We start from the raw sequence: 22,820 nt of genomic DNA, 5'->3' as shown, positions 1-22,820 counted from the left end.
TTTAAACTAGTTAGTGTGTTGGCTTTTTGGTGAGCTGGTCGCCATTTTGTATTCGACATGAAGACTCGAACCATTCGTGGGGGGAAAAATGGCGACAGTCGAGCCAACCAACAAGGACGAACTTCGGAATTTAGCCTCCATCGTCGACAGACAAGGACACGAAGCCATTTTTTAAGTTGCTTTTGTGAATCGGGAGCAACAAAACAAGTTCAACAAATGCAGGTACGGCAATCAATCTTACAAGTAATGGCGTCTGCCTTTACAAAATGGCGACTGATTTTATGTTTTATATAATAGCGTACGTAAAATGAAACAAAGTTTTTTTTAAGTTAATATGAATTAATTGTTATTGTTATTGTTAGTATTAGTATGAGTATTAGTATTGGTATTAGTATTAGTATTAGTATTAGTATTAGTATTAGTATTAGTATTATCATTTGCTAGCTATTTGCAATCTTTTAGCTCTGGCTTGCTAGCTGGCTATCTAGCTGGCTGGCTAGCTAGTTATCTAGCTAGCTATCTATTCAATATCTATCTGGCTGGCTATCTCGCTAGGTATCTCTTGGCTATCGATTGGCTACCTAGCTAGCTATCTATCTATTTGAGTTTTTTTCTGGGTTGAGTAAACGCTGGCGTGCGTGGCCGCCGCTGCTCACCCGCAGAAAAACTGATCCTGTGACTGTAAAGTGACCTTGAGAGTTTTGAAAGGCGCTTATAAATGAAATGGAGTATTATTTGTACCAATTTGGAACGTACCAAACCAAAGTGACTGTTAGCGAAAGCACAACAAGCGAGCGTGTCGCGAATAAAAAAACATGGTCGCCGACAGCCTGAGCGCCGTCTGCGGCGCGGATCTCTGACACGCTTCATTAGATGTATTTTTATGAGCTCCTTGAAGAAATCTACTCGGGGGAGACACGGGTCAAGTATCGAAGGATATTTATGCGCTCCTGACCGTTTACTGCGTTAAATAAGAAAGAAAGAAACCTCCGGGAAGTCAGTCTTGGAATGGAACATGGGGCAAATTAAAACTATTGTTTTATTTAGGATGAAAAGAAATAACAATTTTATTCAGATGACATCTGCCTCCCTTTCGTTTTGGGGAAAAAAAGGGATTTTTGGGTGAGGTTTTGGCCTTGGATTTGGGTTATGTGTAACAATCAGGGTTCAAACGAGTCCCAATGTTCCACTTGTCTGTTTGATTCTCTCCAAATGTTTTTGTCATGCAAAAAAATCGGGACAACCTCATCTTTGTAAAGTGGAAAAAAAATGTCAGAGGTCTTCGCACGCGTTGCTGTACCTTAGTGAGCCTCGTCGTTGCGTGATTAGTTAGCAGAAAGGTTGAGGTGTAGCCGCCCGGTAGCGATGGTAGCTTCATCCATGTTAATGAGGATGTGAAAGCTTCCGTTCCTCCAAGGTTAAACAAAAACGTGCAATGTAGCACCTCTGTCGGGATTAACCACAGCATGCATTCTAAAGCATAACATTCTTAAAATTATTTATATATATATATATATATATATATATATACACTATTTTTTACAATATAATATATTTTTTATAATGTAAAAACATATTTATTATAATGTTTTTAAAATATAATAAATAATTGTTATAATATAAATATTTAATATTTTATAATGATATATATTTTTAATATTATGAATAAAAATATGTATTTTTTATTCATTCAAAAACAGTATATATATATATATATATATATATATATATATATATGTATTTGTGTGTGTGTGTGTATATATGTATATGTGTGTATATATATATTAATAATGTTTTTGAATAAATAAAAAATACAGATTTTTATATTATATATAACATTCTAAAAATATATATATATATATACTATTTTTTACAATATAATATATCTTTTATAATGTAAAAACATATTTATTATAATATGTTTTTAAAATATAATAAATAATTGTAAAAAATATATTATAGATATTTTATAATGATATATATTTTTAATATTATGAATAAAAATAGGTATTTTAAATAATAAATACATTTTTATAATATTATATTTAACAAACTTAAAATTATTTATAATATATGTATGTATGTATATAGTGTGGTTATATATATTTTTTATATATATATATATATATATATATATGGAGATATATATATATATATATATATATATATATATAGTGAGAGAGGGAGAGATTATATTATATTATAAAATAATAGATTATATCGTTAATTATCTCAATTTTTTACATTATAAAATATATATTATGTTTAAAAATATATGTCTACTATTTTTATCTCTAGCTTCCTAACGATGGATATGTTGCTTTTTCAAACTGTTATTAACTCATTCACTGCCAGACAATGTGCAAAAATGTTTCCAGTCCAATGCCAGGGTTTTTGTCATTTTCACTCAAACTCCAGGACTCACAGAATATTGCGTTTTAGGACTACATCGACATTCAATGCAGCGTAAGAAATGGGGCCGATGTAGTCTTCCTCGCTCATGAACCGGTCGTTGGCGTTCATCAGATATGAACCAACAGGAGCTGTGGTTCAGGTTTGAAATTGGCGCATGAATTTTAAATTTGGGGTTTCAGCCGCAAAATGGACTCATTTGCAACCTTTCACACCACACATACTCAGCAAAAACACCCCTGCGGGGAGACTGCAAACCCAAACCTGGACCTCGCCACCTCGTACACACAACCGGCCGCAGCGTTGGCCTTTCATTGCGCAGCATCTCCTGTAATAACGCCGCACGAAGGCCCGGGCTGACCGTTTGCTGCCCTGCACGTCAGCAGAAGAAAAAAAACCCAAACTTCATCGCTGTCGACAGAGACAGATGGAGAGCGCAGCCGTCAGCCTCCTGCTCGGCTCCTATGATTAATGTTCTGACACACACGCGTGCCTAAGTAGGCGAGGACGCGCCGGATGACGCCGAGGCGACGTGCGTGACAGCACCTGTCGGACGTTGATGTTAAATGGCGGCCTGGCGTTCCGTTTTATGACAATATATTCGTTTGAAGGACGTCTTTCTTTGTCACTTTTCTTTCTGGTGAAGAAGACCCTCAAACGGGGCCTCCAATGCACGTCCGAGGCCATTGCGCGGCGAAGAAACATTTGTGACAATGAAGCCCTGTTTTGATGTGTAGATGTTCATACGTGCGTAGCGATGTTTCATCCCCCTCCACATTTTACCTCCGCAACAAATTAATTAATGACTAGTTTTCAAATCTGAAATCAAGAATAATTGGTTTGGATTAGTCTAGCAGTGGCGAAATTGACATTTCACAGCAGCAAAGTGATGAAAGGAAAGGAAGAAGTAGAAAAACAAAATACAGGAGCTGCTGTAAAGGCAGCCGCTGTCAAAACAATAAAACAAAATAACAACCGTTAACATGCTTGATTTGCTTTTGCGGGCTGAATAAAATGATGTGGTGGGCCAGATTTGGCCCCCGGGCCTCGTCTTTGACACAAAACTCTCAAGGTCACTTTCCAGTCTCAGGATACGTTTTTCTTTGGGTGAGCAGCGGCAGCCACATGTGCCAGCGTTCACTCAATCCGGAAGTAAGTCAAATAGATAGAAAGCTAGCGAGCTAGCTAGCCAATTGATGGCCAACAGATACCTAGCTAGATAGCCAGCCAGCTAGATAGTGAATAGATAGCTAGCTACCTAGCTATCATACATAATAAGTTACAGAAATCATTAATCGGGAGATTTTCGTACTCATGACTCTGTGGTGCGTGTTAACATAATGTGAGCGTTACAAAAGTGTCAATGAGAAGTCAATAAAACACAAAATGCTTTCATTGTTTATTTGTTTATATATTCAATTAGTATAAAAATTATTTTGTGAGTATTGTGGTAGAAAATCGGGAGTCTCCTGACCAAATTGTGAGACTTAACATGTATGAGCTATCTAGCTAGGTAGCTAGATAGATGGATAGATCTCTCTTTCTCGCTAGCTCTCTAGCTAGCTTTCTAGCTCGCTATCTTGCTATTTAGCTATCTATCTTGCTACCTAGCTAGCTATCTAATTATCACACATGTTAAGTTATAGAAATCATTAATCTGGAGATGTTCATACTCGCAACTGTGGTGCGTGTTAACATTAACGTGACATTTAAAATTGGGAAGTTTTATTGTTTTTGGCTAATCACGACGTTGATCAAACGCGATAATATTGCTTTGTTCATTCTCACTTTTGTTGACGGAGGGCAAGTGCTGCTAACTTTTTAACACTTGACTCTTTTTCGTTAGCTACCGCGCAATTACTTATCAGCCGCTAAGGAAATACAAAGAACTAGCGAGGCCATCCATTGGCGTTGACGACCATTATCGCACGAGCGCAGCGGCGTTCGACTCGATCCCGTTGAGGCGCCGACGCGCGCCTCTGGTCGCGCGCTAATCCATATTCGCTCCTCCTAATTGCCAATAAGTTTTTTCATTCTGCCGGCTGCCCGATAAAGTGGCGCGAATAGTAATCCCGGGCTGCCGTTACAAATTGGAGACCGCGCGGGAGGATTTTCAAAGTCATTTGCGTGGTCGAGTGGCCTCGTAAGTGGATTGCTGACACGGGGAATGTGCGGCGAAGGGCGGGGGACATCTTGTTTGCTGTTCTACCGCAGCGGCGCAATCTAATAACGTGCGGCGCACGCAGCGTTCCTTTCTCCAATGGCGCTGTCAAACACGCTACTCTGATGGAGGCCATTTTGTTTTCACAATGGTTACTTTAATGACTTTATACGATGTTCTCGGAGAGCGGGTTCTCTATTAGCGTGAAGAAAGAGCACAAAATTGGTTGTCGTGATTTGAGACTTGACAGGGGTTGTGAGTTTGTTCGAGTTTAGTTCGGCGGTTGAAGTCTTAAGCAAGTTCTGGATGTTGTCAAAGAGAACGTGAAGGTAGCTGGTGTGAGAGAAGAGGATGCACAAAACCGGGTTAGATGGAGGACTTTGATTTGCTGTGGCGACCCCTGAAGGCAAAAGCGGAAAGGAAAAGAAGAAGTTGAAGTCTTAAGCAGGCGATATGCAAGTGGAACCTGTGTGTGTATCTGTGTATCTGGCTATCTAGAATATCTTGCTATATAGCTATCTGGTTATCTAGCTATCTTGCTATCTAGCTATCTGGCTATCTGGCTATTTATGTCTTTATCTAGCTATTTTGCTATCTGGGTAGCTATCTAGATATCCAGCTATCTAGTTATCTAGCTGGCTTGTTATCTAGCTATTTTACTATCTAGCTATCTTGCTATTTAGCGATCTATCTAGCTATGTTGCTATCATACATGTTAAGTTATAGAAATAATAGCTAGGTAGCTAGATAGCTAGAGAGCTATCTAGGTAGATATATATGTAGATAGATAGTTGATAGATAGATGGCTCTCTAACTAACTCTCTCTTTAGCTTTCTCTCTTGCTATTTAGCTATCTTTTTTATCTAGCTATATAGCTAGCTAGCTGTCATACATATTAAGTTATAGAAATTCTAAATCGGGAGATTTTCATACTCACGACTCTGTGGTGCGTGTTAAAATAATGTGAGTCTCACGACCGAATCGTGAGACTTAACATGTATGAGCTATCTAGCTAGATAGCTAGAGAGCTAGCAAGGTCTCTAGCTAGCTCTCTAGTCCGTGCGGATTTCACAGAAGCGGCGAGTCACTGGAGATAAATTGTATTTATTGAAAAACAATTGAAGAAAAATACACCATATCCGTTCCCGTGTGATTCCTCGAAAACCGTACACTACATCAAACGCTACGCTACTGTTTCCTCTCAGACAGCCTTCCGGAAGATTCTTCTTTCATAGCAAACGTAGCGAAAAATCTCGGCAAAAAATACCTCTCGATTGACGTTTAGCCACGTTTTGACCTCGTTTTTCAGCTCCCGGCAAAGAGATCAAACCCCTCGATGCCGCGTGTCGATACGCCCGCTGTGACCTTTTGGCCAAGGCGCCGTGGCGCATTGATCGCTAACTGCTTGTGAGATACACTCCGCTAAAGCTAGCCTGTTTTCCCCCAGGATGTTTGTCTTAAATAAAAATACAGCTACAGTATGAGCACCAGGCAAACTGGAAACTACACCAAATCACCATTTCTCGGCTGACGTTTGATCTTTAACAGTTCAAGGGTTCCTTTTGAATCATCTTGAGGCTAGCTAGTTCCACATTAGTGTGGTGACATTTGCTAGCCAATGATTTTTGTGCGACGTTTTCAATGTGGAAAATGTTTGGTTGAAAGAAATTGTTGTTTGGCGGAGGTTCAGAATTTTAAATGGGCTCGGGAAGGAACCTTGCAATGTGGGTGTATATCCAGATTTAAACGACAACCGACACCATTTTTGTTTCCTAAGTGACATCAGAAAAACGTTTTATAGCATCTAAAATACCCAAAACACGTAGGCTATTTTAAGTCAAATGCAAAGCACCAATAAAAATGACTTAAAGTGTCCCAAAACTGCCAAAAATTGAGCTCGAAACTGGGGAGATTCTGAAAGTCCCGCCCCCTTGTTCGTGACATCACTATGAGTCACAAACTGCCTTGCTCCAGAATCAAAACAATGGCTTCAGGGAGTTCAGATTTGGAGAAGATGCTTCCTTGTTACTCATCCAGTTATGAATATGATTCAAATAGTTCTGAAGAGGAAAGCATAAATGTTTGCAATCGATTAAAGAAGTCGGACCGGATCAATTCGAGCCGCCTGGACTCCAATGTAGCGTCCCAGAAAATGCAGAAGATGGCGCCCAAGCTCCGTTGGAAATGGGCTGATTTGTCTGCTGGGAATTTGTGTCAACCAGTATCAAATAGTAGTCTTGCTGCAACACACAACCATTCACCATCGTGTTATTTACTTTCCTGCTAATTTCGCCATCAACACGAAGTTTTCAGACTAAATAAAGTACCCAAAATGCATTGCGTGTCGCTTTCTCGGTCAGGCGCGTTCAAGACGTGACGTCACGTCAGGCATTGTCATCAACAATCTCGACGAAGTGCAGTTGTTGTTCCATGAAGAAATATTCCGGAAAAAAAAACAACCAAAAAAACAAGTTTTTTCGTCCTCTATATACACAAACGCCAAACTCCAAATATCGACTGCGTTTGACGTCCTCATTCGGAGGAACTGGAACTGAGCCGGACGGGACCCTGCGGTACGACGGAGCCGCTCGAAGGATCGGGATTTCCCATCTTCTTCAGGGTACGCTCGTCCGTCACCGACATGGAGCGAGAGAACGTCGGGATGGACGAGGTCGGAGATCCTAAAAGTCGGGAAAAAAAAATCACATTGAGATTCATCCTAAAAGTTTGCGGCCATCTTAACTCATTCACAAATTGATTCGGGAATTAAAAATATGACGTAAAGCGCCATTCCCGAATTTTTTTCAGGTTTTGGGTTTTCATGCTTGGGTGCTGATAAAGCGCTGGCCAGACCTCTGGCAATAATTTTTTTTTTCCCCCCTTCCACAATGGGGCATCATTTCTCTTTTTCCCCATGTTATCGCTTTGTTACAGCTTCGGCTGCTGTTAATACGCTACAGTGTTTGCTGTCAACATTTAGCTTGTAGTAGACGTGCACATTCCTGGTCAGACCTCGGATTCACACCCTCACCTGTGCCTTGTTTCATTTTGATGTTGGTCTTCTGTTGCATCATCTTCTCGTACTGTCTCACTTCCTCCATGCTCAGTCCTACGAGTCGAAAAAGGCCAACGTTAGTTTTTCCCGCTTTCCCGATAGATGAAAAATGACAACCGCGTTTTGGTTTTGACGACAGGCCAAAAGAATTAACGTGCGGACTCTCCATTTTTAGTCTCGTACAGTCAAATCTTTCTTTTCCAACGTATTGGTTCACGATCAATTCGGTTTTTGGCCCAAAAATTTCCGATTTTTGATGAGCTTGAAATGGGGGCGCATGTAAAAAATACAATGCAATACATCCAATTTGTTTGATATAACACTTGAACAACAGCTGAATTTGTAACAAAGCGCTAACATGGAAAAAAGGGAAATCCTGCCCCTTGTGGAAGATTAAAAAAAAAATGTTGTCAGAGGTCGGACCACCACTTTATCAGCACCCAAAAAAGATACAACAAAACCCAAACAAATTTAGGACTGGCGCTATACGTCATATTTTCAATTCCCGAATAAATTCCGGGGCTATTTGAATGTCCATTGACACCAGGATGGCAAAGGTAAAGTTGCATGATTGCATGTTGTTGTCACCGATGTTCATTGGGTGTTTTTTTTTTGACCCACCGTGCCATTCGTCCACCCAAGCCACAGCTTGCCGGTGACCAATCAGGAGGATGTCCCGAATGTTCTGACCAAAACAAGACATGACAAAGACAGTTAAAAAAAAAAAAAAAAAAAAATGCAGTTCTACGCACACTTGAATTTGACACTCATTTATGGATCATTTTCATTGATTATAATTATTCAGAAATCAATGAAAATGTTGTCGTAATCATAACATAGGTTGATTTTTTTTTTTTTAACGTATTTCAGAATCAGAATCAGAAAACCTTTATTCGTCCCACAATGGGGACATTTGTTTGTTTTAATTCAGATGATTATTTCCTGTATTTGATAGCTGTCCATGTTAGCACTTTGTTTCGGCTTCAGCTGTTGCCAAAGCACTATATAAACCAATATGTATTGTATAATATTTATTTTTGAGTGGGCGGGGTGTGCGCTTTTACAAGGCTTTCTGGGAAATGTTACTGCTCACTGGTCTAGTTCCCGGAACCGGCGCAATTTTTGTTTTTGGCAGTGTACTTTGCGAATATTGTTTCCTTAATTAGTCACGATCATTAAAAACTGCAACCTAATTAGCTGCTCGCATGTTATTCCCATCGCGTAACAAAGAAGACTTTTACATTTTTAAATGTTAAAATTTTCTAAATTTTTACATTTAAAAATGAAACATTTTAATGTCAGAAGTGAGCATTTTTAAAATGTAAATGTAGAATTTTTACATTTTTATTTTTTTTATTTTTACATTTTCAAATGTTTACATTTTGAAATGTTTCAATTGAAAATGTTTACATGTAAATGTGAAAATTTTAAATTGTTACATTTTTTTTACAGTTTTACATGTGAAATATTTTACATTTTCAATGTTTAAAATTTGAAATGTTTTCATGTAAAAAGTTAACATTTTTAAAATATAAAAAAAATGTAAAATTTAAAGTTATTACATTTTTGTATTTTTTAAATTTTTACATTAAAAAAAAATTACATTTTCAATTTTTCAATTTTAAAATTTATAATGTTTCAATTGAAAATGTTTTAATGTAAAAAGTTTGCATTTTTAAAATGTGAACATTTTAAATTGTTGCATTTTTTTTTTTTTTTACAATTTTACATTTAAAATATTTTACATTGAAATTGAAGTCACAGGATATTTTTTTCTGCTGGTGAGCAGCGGCAGCCACACGCGCCAGCGTTCACTCAACCCGAAAGTAACATAATAGATAATAATACATAAATAGAGACAAAATATACAAAGAATTAAATAACATAATAATAATAATAATAATAATAATAATATATATATATATATATATATAAAATATATAGTAAAAAAGTAAATATAATAAAATCTAACATAAAAGAATAAATAATAATAAATATAGTAAAAGTATAGAAAATATAATAAAATCTAACATGAAAGAATAATAACAAAAATATATATGTAGTAAAAAAATATATATTTTATTTCAAGCGCCTTTCAAAGCTCTCAAGGACACTTCACAGTCACAGACAAGCATATATACAATAATAAATAAAATACAATTATAAATAGAATACAATAAATAAAATACAATTATAAATAGAAACAGGAGATAGATTCTAAATAAAAAGCATGCAGTGAAATGCAAAAAAAAAAAAAAAAACCAAAACATAAAAAGATCTCACTTTGTGAATGAAATCCTCAGTCATGGTCTGGAAGCCGTAAACCGGGAAGCTGCACTGCACCTTCTTGTAGGAGCACATGATGGGCTGGTGGTCCTTCCTCCAGCCTTCCTCTAGGGGGCCTCGCTGAGTCTTAACCGACTGCCAGCGAGAAAGGTCCTGCGCAGAGAAAAAAAAACGCCGACCCCGTAAGCAAACGTGCCGAGCTAGCGGAAAAATCTGCCGGGGGCCTCGCGGGGTGTGTTGAGAGGACACGTGGGGGATTGCCGGACGAGTAAATGCGGAAATGAAACGGGGGTGACGGGGGTCAACCTTGGCGGATGTTCTTTTCCATATAACAGCAATTTATTGGAATTACAGTGATACATTGGCTTACGAACTTAATTGGTTCCCAGACAGAGTGTGTAAGGCGAAGTTTGTATCCCAAAAATTAATTTCCCATAGGAAACCATTAAAATGAGAATAATCAGTTCCCAGGTCTCCATAAAACATAATTTTATAATTTTCTAAGCCTTAAAACGACACAAAATATACCTATTTTTACGTATGATAAATGTGCTACGGTATTATAATTAAAGAAATAAACTGTACTATATAATAAAGTCGTTTTATTGACCTTTGTGATGGTCGTTGATGGCTTGATGGAATGGAGCTGCCCTCATTTCAAACCCATATCACTTCAGAGCTGTATAATTTCAGAATTAACTATTTTTTTCTGATGGAAGAAGAAAGTGTAATATTTCTAACACTGCATTGAATGTTTATGTAGTCCTAACACTCAAAATTATGTGGGTCCTGGAGTTCAAGTGACAATTACAAAAACCCTGGCACTGGAGTGGACACCTTTTTGTTAGTTCCATTTTACGGAGCTTCTGGGCACTCATTGCCTGATTGCATACGTGTGGTATGACTGGACGCACCTCGGACTCTTTGTAGTACTTTTCGGGTATTGGGTCGCTCAGGATATCCAGGAAAGTCACATGATCGGCGGGTGTCGGCGTGTCGAATGTCTTCGTCCGAAACACAGAGAGAGAGAGAAAGCATGTGAGGAGATTCGAAAAAAAAAAAAAAAAAACCTGACAAAATGTCGCCGAATAGAATCAAGTTCAAGTAGAAAGCTATGGAATGGCATTCGTGAAATCTATACAGGTAACATCCAACTTAAGACCGAGTTCTGTTCCGACCAAACGGTCGTAAGTCGAAATGGTTGTAAGTCGAAATCCATTCAAACTGTTGAATACGATCGATTTCTGTGCCAGAGTGAGATGCTGGCTGCCTGGCCAAAATTGTCCTACATGTTAGCTAGCGCGTTGCGGTGTCAGGCGTAGAATTAAAATAAAAAAATAGGGTCTGGAGGTCATGGTCGTAAGTACGGGTGGTCGGTGGTCGTAAGTCGGATTTTCCCTATATTTTTAAATGTAATCCGTGTCAAGGGAACTTGACACTACGTCTCGTAATATTGACACAGCGTAGACATGAGTGTTGCTAACAACCTGGCACAATCTCAAAGTGGTTCGGAAATTAGAAACCCGACGTTGGCAACTACAGTGGCCAATTTTCTCTCTACTTCGACCGTACTCACATCGTCGTTGGATCCGTTGTTGTTCTCGAATCGCGTCTCAATGCGGATGCTGAACTTGGGTAGAAATGACGCCTGGAAGGTGAGCGCAAAGCAACGTTGTTAGAGGTGACAAAAAAAAAAAAAAAACGCACTAAATGATTCCCAACTACTTTAAAGTGGTGAATGGAAATGAAATGAAAACGTAAAATGCTTGAGAAGAAATGAACAAACTCCATCTCACCATTGTTTTAATGTATCTATGCATTTATTTATTTATTGATCCATTTAGTTATGTAGTTATTTAATTTATAATTTGTAATTAGTATTTTTTTATTTTATATATATAAATATATATAATTTTTGAAATTTTGAAATTGTGAAATTTTTAATTTTTAATTTTTTAATTTTTGAATTTTGGAATTTTTTTACCTGTTTCAACTTTTACCTTTTACCTTTTTCAACTTTCATCTTTCAACATTTTTCAAAAATATTCAACATTTTTTCACACATTTTCTACATTTTACAAAAATGTTCAAAAATTTCCAAATTTTTCACAAATGTTACATTGTAAAAAAATCACAATTTTTTTTCACATTTTTTCACAAATTTTCAACAAAATTTCAACATTTCTTCAAAAACAATTCTATTTTTTTTAATGTTCAAATATTTTCACAAATGTTTCCAAATTTTGCAAAATGTTCAATTATTTTCACATATTTTCACACATTTTCACAAAATTTAAAAACATTCACAAATTTTTACTTTTTTTTTACATTTTTCATTACAATTTTTTTAGTTGTTTTTTCAAAAATGTTCAAATTTTTGAAACATTTTTTCGTTAAAAAAATTCAAAATGTTTCCAATGTTTCCAATTATTCTAAATTTTCAATGTTTCAATTTAATTGAAAGTTTACATTTTTAAAATGTAAACACATTTGAAACTATAAATAGGAACGTGAGAAGTCACAGGAATTTCAGAGAAAAGACAGATCGATGCTTTCGATATCTGATGACAAACTGGATTTGATCGATCGATCGATTGATTAATTTGGGGTCAGAGCTCTGAAGAAGACTTACCGAGTATTCTGTCATGCCGAAGATGTTGAATATGAAAAAAAGGAATGGGGAGGGGGGGGGGGGGGTGAAACTACGTTAGCTACTCCCACATGGATTTCATCTCATGCATATGCGCTTAGACACACATACGTGCAAATATGATCCATATTTGATGGCGTTGGCGCAAACATTAGTTGAAAGTAAACACGGGTGTGCATAATGAATGGGTGTGAAAAGCGGCGCTGCAAACAAACAAATGCAACAAGCACCTGTGATGGTGTACGGGTAGAAATTCCAGGCCTTCTCCGTCACGTAAAAGAACCGCGGGGCAAGGTTCTTTGCCCAGGCTGGCAGTTTGCTGAAACCACATCGGGAGGAACGACGTGGGGGGGTGGAGACATACGCACAAAGAGAAAAGAAATTCAAGAAATGAGTTTTGTCGGCTGATTACCTCTGGGCGACTCTCTTCACGCCGTTTTTTTTTTGTTTTTGTTTTGCGTGACTCATACTTGGCAAGTTTTGGCTAACGTTGACACCAAGTCGTGAAAATCATGTTTTTTTTCCTCGGGCGTCAATTTTCATGCAAGCCAAATGTGGTTGGGTGGGGATGTCTTTATATTTGCTATCAATTTGCAGTTTTCAGCGGCAATCACTGACTGGATCGACCGGGTTTTATTTAACTCATTGACTGCCAGACGATGTGCAAAAAATGTGTCCACTCCAGTGCCAGGGTTTTTGTCATTGTCACTCGAATTCCAGGACCCACAGAATATTGAGTTTTAAGACGACATCAGCATTCAATACAGCGTAAGGAACCTTAGAAAAGTTAATTCCTAAATGATATGGGTCTGGAGTTATATGAGATTGAAATGGGGGCGGCTGTCCAAAATAAAATACACACATCATACATATTGGTTTATATTAACCACGGCTGAAGCTTCGATGAGAAGGTTTCTTCAGCCGTCGTCTTCTTGAAGGTGTCGGACGTTTCGCTTCTTATCCAAGAGGCTTCGTCAGCTAACTAAAATCTTTTGCTGGTAGTTTCGGCCTTATATACAGTAAAGTCTCGTTATATCGATATCGGTTATATCGATAGTACTGCTTATTACAATACTATTTCTATGAACGCAAGGAGAAAATTTACATGCCGCAGGGTCGGATATATCGATAGTCCGGTTATATCGATATTTTTTCCAACTCCCGAGAATATCGATATAACGAGACTTTACTGTATATCTCTACTGTCCAGACGTGGCGGTGCCAGACTCTGCTATGATAGGTCCCTGCTCTCAGGTTGGGGGGGGAGCAGAGGACTATTCCCTGATGCTGCACTGATTACTTCTATTGTCCTGACTGATTACCTCTATTGTCCTGCCTGATTATGGGGTCTACGACTGGTCTAATTGCCCCATTTACTCTGGTATGACCTCATCAGCATAACTAAGCTTATGTTGCCTAAGAAATCTGTTGTAGGAACGATCCAAATTGAACCTCACCTCACCATGGCGATTTAGTGAAGAGTTTTGCTGTTTTATGAAAATAGCTTCTTTTACTCCCCTTTCCAAATCATCTATTTTCTTTCGCTAAGATTTTAACTTCATTGTCGTCCAATGAGTGGTTGCTAGCTTTTAGGTGCATATGTACTGCAGATTGTTGATAGTCTTTTTTTGAGAATTTGTTTAGTCTCCCCAATGTATTGCTCTTTACAATCTTCATGTTCACAATGTATTGAATAAACTACAGTAATTTGTTTTTCATTTGGACGCACTATTTTTTGCCTGAAAGTGTCACTCAAAAAAATCCTTCGTGTGTGTGTGAACATTTCCGGACTTCTTTCAGACTTTATATTAAGATGAGTTGGCGGCTTTAAAGTGGTGATTAGAATAAGCGTTGAGGTCACTTGAGGTTAATAACTTCGGTGAGATTAGGGATGAGAAATTAATTTAGCAGTTAAAAAAAAATATATATATATACAGTAAAGTCTCGTTATATCGATATTCAAGGGAGTCCGAAAAAATATCGATATAACCGGGACTATCGATATATCCGACCCTGTTTGAATGTAATTTTCTCCGTGCGTGCATAGAAATAGTATCGATATAACCGGGACTATCGATATATCCGATATCGATATAACGAGACTTTACTGTATATATATATACAGTGATACCTCGGTTTACGAACCCCTTGGGTTACGAACTTTTTGGTTTACGAATGTTAAATTTATGAAAATTTAACCTTGGCATACAAACTATTTTTCGGGATACACACAGAGCGCCACAATGAGTGATGTGTCGTTCGCGAACGAGCCCGTTCTCCTAACAAGAAAATGGCAGTCAACTTGTTTTTGTCCTCTATTTACCGCCCCCAGTCTTTGGTTAAAGCCACGTGATTGGTCAAGAACGCAGCAGTGAGGGGAGGTGGTTTAAACATTAAAGAGACCGGCAGATGACAGAGAAAGAGTGACAAAATGGATAGAAAACAGTGAAATTTGGACTCGTTTCAACTTTGATAGTTCAAAAGCAGAGTGTAGACTGCAAGGTTAAAATATCCCATCACAATCAGACTCCACAAATAACCCACACAAGCCATCTCTCACTTGATGCCACTTGATGCAAAAAGCTATCAACCCAGCTAAACAAAACAATTGATGAGGAACTAGATAAAATTATGGCAGAAAAGCACCTACAACGAATCATTCCTCAAGATGGTGAAAGAAGAAGGCTACGTTCCTCATCAAGTGTTTAATGCTGATGAAACCGACCACTCCATTCATCAAGCCATCAATGACCATCACAAAGGTCAATAAAATGACTTTATTATACTGTATAGTTTATTTCTTTAATTATAATACCATAACACATTTATTATACAAAGAATAAGGTATATTTTGTGTAGTTGTATCGCCTATTTTGTGGAAAATTATGTTTTATGGGGACCTGGGAACGGATTATTCTCATTTTAATGGTTTCCTATGGGAAATTAGTTTTTGGGATACACACTTTTCGCCTTACACACTCTGTCTGCGAACCACTTACGTTTGTAAGCCAAGGTATCACTGTAATATAAATTATATTTATGAACGGCAAAAATGTCATTTTATTTTTTGGGCCGTGCGCCACGACGATGCCCCAAAAAAGGAAAAAAAAGTGAATCCTTCTTACCTGCTGAGGTAGATTCGTTTTTCGGTCACCTGTCCCGGGCCGTGCTGTGGGTGTGTATCGGCGTCGTTTTTCATCACTTCCACCCCTTCGCCACCTCCGCTCTGCTCGCAGCTGTGCTTGCTGATCATGTACAGTTGCCCGATCTTGTACTGGAGGCAGAGCGAGACATGGGATTTCAAATACAGTAAAGTCTCGTTATATCGATATCGGATATATCGATAGTCCCGCTTATATCGATACTATTTCTATGCACGCACGGAGAAAATTACATGCAAACAGGGTCGGATATATCGATAGTCCCGGTTATATCGATATATTTTCCGACTCCCTTGAATATCGATATAACGAGACTTTACTGTATATCAATAAATAGATACATAAATCGATATATAGATAAATGAATAAATATAAATAGACACATAAATAACTAGATAAATAAATACATACATAGACAAACATACAAATAAATGGGCATACAGGTAACATCCGACTTACGGCCTGTTCGACTTACGACCACCCGTACTTACGACCGTGACCTCCAGACCCTGTTTTTAACATTTTAAGAGGGGGAGTTTGACTTTTAGTAAAAACCAATGCGTTCAAGTTTTATGAGTTCCTATTTATTTTTGTGCGTGTGTGCGCGTTTGCTATTTGACTCCCAAAGTGTTTGTAGTTTGCTAGCTCAATGGAAACTGACTCCTCTCATTGCGTTTGTTTGCTAAACCTTGGACGTGTACACAAGAACATGTTTTATTGTTCTGGTTGGCCGCGTTGTTCAATAGCCGCGTGTTTGTCCGGCGACGGCAAATAAAAGCGTGTCCGATGTCATCACGAACAAACATACGACATCATTCTGAAGCCCCTCCCCCTGGAATGTACACACAATGCTCAATAGGGCAAGATGGCTGTTAATGGCGTATTGATTATGTGCCACCTTTAAGCGCTGCTGGGGAGTGTTAACGTGCCACTAAATAGTACAAAAAATTATTTTTGATTGTTATCATTATTATTATTATTATTATTATTATTATTATTATTATTATTATTGTCAATCATTTGAGGAATTGATCAGCCCCTAAGGAGTTGCCTCTTGTGGACAAGATGCAAGTTACAAATAGGGCTAATAATAATAATAATAATAAATTGCCTTTCAAAATTCTCAAGGTCACAGTCATAAATGACATTAATTATTTTTATTATTTTTAGTTATTATTATTTTTATTATTTGTTTTATTTTTATTATTGCAACTATTTATATTTTTATTATTTTTATGACTTTTATGATTTCTATGATTTTTATTTTATTATTTCATTTTTTTGTTTTTATTATTTTGTTTATTTTATTTATTGTTTAAATTATTATTGTTATTATTATTAATATTATTATTATTATGGTCAATCATTTGAGAAATTGATCAGCCCCTAAGGAGTTGCCTCTTGTGGACAAGATGCAAGTTACAAATAGGGCTAATAATAATAATAATAATAATAATAATAATAATAATAATAATAATTTGCCTTTCAAAATTCTCAAGGTCACAGTCATAAATGACATTATTTTTATTATTTTTATTATTATTATTATTATTTGTTTTATTTTCATTATTGCAACTATTTTTACTATTGTTACTATTTTTATTTTTATTATTTTTATGACTTATAATTTCTATGATTTTTATTTAATTATTTTATTTCTTTTTTTTTTTAAATTATTTTGTTTATTTATTTTAAATTATTTAGTTTATATTATTATTATTATTATTATTATTATTATTATTATAGTCAATCATTGGAGAAATTGATCAGCCGCTAAGGAGTTGCCTCTTGTTGACAAGATGCAAGTTCCAAATAGGGTCTGCCAGACCAGTTTAAAAAAAAAATTCAACGTCCTAAATTTGTCCGGAAAGAAAATCTAAAACCAATTTTGCTTTCGATTCAGCCGTCAATGCAACAGGATGAGTGACAGAAGTTGTTGCCAAAACACGACGTCCTTCTGTGTTAAATTCCGCCGCCGCCGCCATTATTTTCTTTGCCTTGAAATGATGACTTCAGAGGACAAACCAGAAAGGCCTTCCTCGCATGTCCAAACACGCCGGCCTTGTCAATCACATTGAAACCACATGATGACGTCATTTTCATGAACTTCATAATATATTAATAAATACCTCAATAAAAGATAGATAAGAAACCAACAAAAGTGAAAGTGGTCCGTTTCAAAAGGTCCCGCACCTATGTTCGATGTGTCACGGCAAGACGTCTTGCCTTGCTGGAGAATCAAAACAATGGCTTCAGATTCGGAGAATATGCTTTCTTGTTACATCCAGTTATGAATATGATTCAAATAGTTCTGAAGAAGAAAGCATACATGTTTGCAATCGATTCAAGAATTTATTCCGTGTCATTTTGAGGCATCAGGGGTGGGAAATGTCACACCCAAAAAAGGCAGAACATAGCGACAAAGCCGTGTAAGGAATTAATCAGCCCGTTTCTTCAAGCTGATTAATTCCTTATATGGAGCTTTGTCTGCCTCTTTGTGGTCCTACACGACGTTTTCAGACCAAAGTAGAGCAAAAAGCATTGACGTGATGGAAGGACTGCTACAATGTGTCTTTTTGTTGGTCCGGGGCGTTCCTTCAGTGACGTCACGTACGGACTCGTCACCAAATCAAAAACAAGACTTCCAGAATATTCATCGCTAGTCTTAAAAGGTAAAATATAGCTATATGCTGTGGAATCTTTGTAAAATATGCTCAGTAGAAGTCATTTGAAGACATTTTACAAATTATGGACACAATTTGTCCGGAGACGTCGGTTGTCCTTTCAATGTTTTTTTTTTTCCTTCCACTCATAAACGAACGAGCGCCGTTTCACCCAAATGGGATGAATCCGCGCTGTCAAAGGACAAACATGTTATTTTGATGCTAATCATGAAGTGTTGCTGTTGGTTTACAATCCTCGCGACCTCTCATCAAGTTCAGCTTTGGACTTCCCCTCCCATCCTCCTTTGCATCCATCTTAGCTTGGCTAAACATGATCTGTCATGAATAATTGTTGTCTGATTTGATTAAAAAAGAAGGGGGCTTGGACCGAAAAAAGAAGAAAAAAAAATCCTCGTCAACAAAATGTAATTAATTTTCTGTCACGCTGAAAAGATAAACAAGTTGAAAAGGGTGATTTTGAGGCATTAGCCTTCAACAATGACATTTTGATGACGCTCCTCCTCCTTTTTGCTCTCGTGACGCGACAGCGTTAACACGCAACATTTACTTTGGACTCATTCAAATCATCTAGGGATTTATTTTTTTTTTTTTTTTTGGGGGGGGGGGAGATGCTACATTTCACACGATATCATTTGAAGGTCAAAGGTCACCTTTCAGGTCTCATGTCTAGTGGCATTCATTTTTATTGCCCTTCATCACAAACAATCTCAAAAGCGCTTCCTTTGCCCACCGTCGACTAATATTTACGACATACCCTGACCTTAACACACAGGAGGGCAAGAAACCGAAATAGATAAGTAAATACATAAATAAATACATAGACAAAAGGGTAGATAAATAAATAAATAGACAAAAGGTTAAATAGATTAATAAATAAACAAAAAAGAAATAAACAAGAAAGAAATAAATAAAAAAAAACAAATAAACACATAAATAATTCAACAAATAAGAAATAAATAAAAATATGAATAAATAGATAAACAGACAAAGAGATTAATAAACAAACAGAAAACAAATAAATCAACAAATAATAAATAAATCATCAAATAATAAATAAATACACACATAAGTAAATAAATAGATAAATAAATCAACACATAAATAGATAGGCAAAAAGTTAAATGGATAAATAGATTAAAACATAAACAAAAAATAAACAAATAAAAAAATAAACATAAAAAACAAACAAATAATTCAACAAATAATAAATAAATCATCAAATAATAAATAGATAAATACACACATAAGTAAATAAATATATAAATAAATCAACACATAAATAGGCAAAAAGTTAAATGGATAAATAGATTAAAAATAAACAAAACATAAATGAACAAACAATTAAATAATTCAACAAATAATAAATAAATAAGTACATAAAAACATGAGTAAATAAACAGATAAATTAATCGACAAACAAACAGACAAGTTGATAAATGGATAAATAAATCAACACATAAATAAATAAATACATTAATAAATTTACCAAAAATAAACAAACAAATAAACACAAATCAAGAAATAATAAATAAATACACCAAGACATAAATAAATAAATAGATAAGTAGATATAAATAGATATATGTAGAAATGTATAGAAATAGATAGATTAACCAATAAACAAACAAATAAATCAACCAATCATAAATACATAAATAGATAAGTAAATGAATGAAAACCGTAAAGGGTCAGCAGGTGGCTGGACCTCACCCCATTCCAGGATGACCGTGCTAAAAAATGGTGTCCAATGTTTTGATTGATCGTGACCTATCTTGGCCTCATCCCCCCACCCCAAAAAAATTAATAACTACAAAATAGCTGGCATTTCAACAGAGGCGCCTTGACTTAAACATCCAATTAGGCGGCATCCCTTTGTTCGTTCACTTTCTAATCATCTTTCCGTTCTTCTCAAAGTCGTTTCTCCAGTTCTGCACTGCCATTGACGGAAACGTGCTCATGGTAGTCTTACCTTTTAGTTTTAGGCATACCCCCCCATTGTTAGAAGACCTTGATTTTAATTTTGTTAACAATACTAATAATAATAATATTAAAAATAAGAATAAGAATCATCATTATAATCATCATCATCATAATAATACATCCACGGCATATAGCTACATTTTACCTTTTAAGACTCGTGCTGAATGTTCAGAAAGACCGTACGTGACGTCACTAAAGGACCGCCCTTGACCGTAAAAAAAGACGCTTTGTAAGATTTGATGAAGGATGAAGTTGTTGTATTAGCTGGCTAGCTTTCTATCTATTTGAGTTATTTGCGGGTTGAGTGAACGCTGGCGTGTGTGGTTGCCGCTGCTCACCAGCATAAAAAGTTATCCTGTGACTGGAAAGTGACTTTGAGAGTTTTGAAAGGCGCTTAGAAATGAAAATTATTATTATTATTATTATTATTTATTAATACTGCACATTTAAAAAATATGTTTTTTTTTTTCGGGTTAATTTTTAAAAATCAAGGCATACGCCAACCAAAGCGAACAATAAACACGACTCAACACGTCCCAAAGTTCCGCGGCAGATTAGTCGGGTAGCTTTAGCGTAAATCCTGCCGCCAGTTGTGAAAACAAAACAAACAAAAACAACTTACCTCATCCACCGTAAGCGGCATGCAAATGCGGTATTCTTTCACCAACATGGCGCTGCCGATTTACTTGTTTGCTTTGTTTTTAGGTGCCTTGTTTGGGTGCCTTGCATTCAGACGCCCTGCGGGATAGCGCTTTGACGTCTCTTGGGGAAACGTTCCTTCGTCTTCTGGCGATTCCCTCCACACCCGCTGCCGCGGCGCTTGTTTTTTTTTCCCGAGTCTGTCGTCTTTACGCTGCGATTGAGTTGGAAGTTTCCGTTGATGTTTGCGGCGGTTTTCTCCGCCTTTCCCCTCCTCCTTCGACGTGCTGGATGTTGTGTTTTTTTTTTATTATTTTTTTTTCAACTGACTGACAGGGAGCCAATGGTGGCAAACAAGCGACTGTACCTGTTCCACACCTTTGCTGTTTTGTTTGCGTCTTTTACCACGCGCTTGCGTTTGCAGTCTCCTCCCTTTGCTGGCTTTGCACTTGGCCTCGCATTCCTTTGCTTATCTTTTTCTCTCCCCCCCCACCCACCGTTCCCCAACCCCCTTTTGCAGTGCACGCCACGCCCGTTGTGTACTTGGCGAGCGACTCACCTGTGTGCACTTCCTCTTTTACACTCGTCTCCTTTTTCAGTGGTAAAAGAAAAAGGTTTATTCTCTGGCGGCCACGGCGGGTACGCAAAAGAAAAACGCTCTGACCCAACAATTCATTACAAAAAAAAACAAATAAATAAACAACCAAATAAACTTCTAAACACATAAATAGGTACATAAATTGAGAATGAATACATTGATAAATACATCGATAAATAAATAACCAAACAAATAAATACATAAACAAATAAATATACAAACAAACACACAAATAAACATATAAATAAATAAATTGATAAATAAATAAACAGGCAAATAAATAAACAAAGCGATAAATTAATAAACATACAAATAAATAAACACAGGGGTAAATAAATAAACAGGCAAATAAATAAATACACACTTAAACACATGTAAACACACACGTAAACACTTACGTAAACTCTCATGTAAACACGTAAACACTCACATAAACTCTCACGTAAACTGTCACGTAAACACGCACGTAAACTCTCACGTAAACACGCATGTAAACGCACGTAAACTCTCACGTAAACACGCATGTAAACAAGTACCTAACACTCACGTAAACACGCACGTAAACAAGTACATAAACACGCACGTAAACACAAATAAACTGGCAAATACTACTACTACTAATACTGCGAGACTAATAAAGGCAAATCCAATCCAATCCAAAATAAATAAACAGGAAAATAAATAACCGAATAAATAACCAAATAAACATATAAACATGTAAATAAATTAATAATAATTACACTAATTAATAAATTAATAATAATTACACTAAATAAATAAACAAATAAACGAACTGGCAGATAAAAAAATAAGTAATTAAATAAACACAAATAAGTAAATAAACAGGCAGATAAATAACCGAATAAATAACCAAATAAACACATAAACATGTAAATAAATTAAGAATAATTACACTAATTAATAAATTAATAATAATTACACTAAATAAATAAACAGATAAACGAACTGGCAGATAAAAAAATAAGTCATTAAATAAACACAAATAAGTAAATAAATAAACAGGCAAATAAATAAATGGATACGCTAATAAATTCATAAATAGACACGGATGGGTAAATAAATAAACAAACACATAAAAGGATAAATATATAAATAGATAGATAGACGGACGGACAGACAGATAAATACATAGATAAATACATAGTTAAATAGATACAAAGATAAATAAATACA

At 36.3% G+C, this 22,820-nt stretch overlaps 1 protein-coding gene across 1 annotated transcript; it reads right to left on the bottom strand.

Moving 5' to 3' along the window:
* Window positions 1-5,661: 5,661 nt before the first annotated feature.
* On the bottom strand, window positions 5,662-21,423 carry pitpnc1b (phosphatidylinositol transfer protein cytoplasmic 1b). Its single transcript, XM_088999555.1, has 10 exons — window positions 21,012-21,423; window positions 15,690-15,838; window positions 12,795-12,883; window positions 12,547-12,554; window positions 11,491-11,562; window positions 10,829-10,918; window positions 9,912-10,067; window positions 8,250-8,313; window positions 7,605-7,682; window positions 5,662-7,254 (listed from the first exon to the last, which is right to left on the bottom strand). Exons 1-10 carry the CDS (start codon window positions 21,057-21,059, stop codon window positions 7,106-7,108), a joined length of 903 nt encoding a protein of 300 aa, XP_088855681.1. The 5' UTR covers window positions 21,060-21,423; the 3' UTR covers window positions 5,662-7,105.
* Window positions 21,424-22,820: the final 1,397 nt, after the last annotated feature.

This window comes from Hippocampus bargibanti, linkage group LG06 (assembly GCF_051943395.1).
Source record: "Hippocampus bargibanti isolate YZ-2025 linkage group LG06, ASM5194339v1, whole genome shotgun sequence".
Classification (NCBI taxonomy): Eukaryota; Metazoa; Chordata; class Actinopteri; order Syngnathiformes; family Syngnathidae; genus Hippocampus; species Hippocampus bargibanti.
This window is presented reverse-complemented; position numbering and strand designations above follow the sequence as displayed.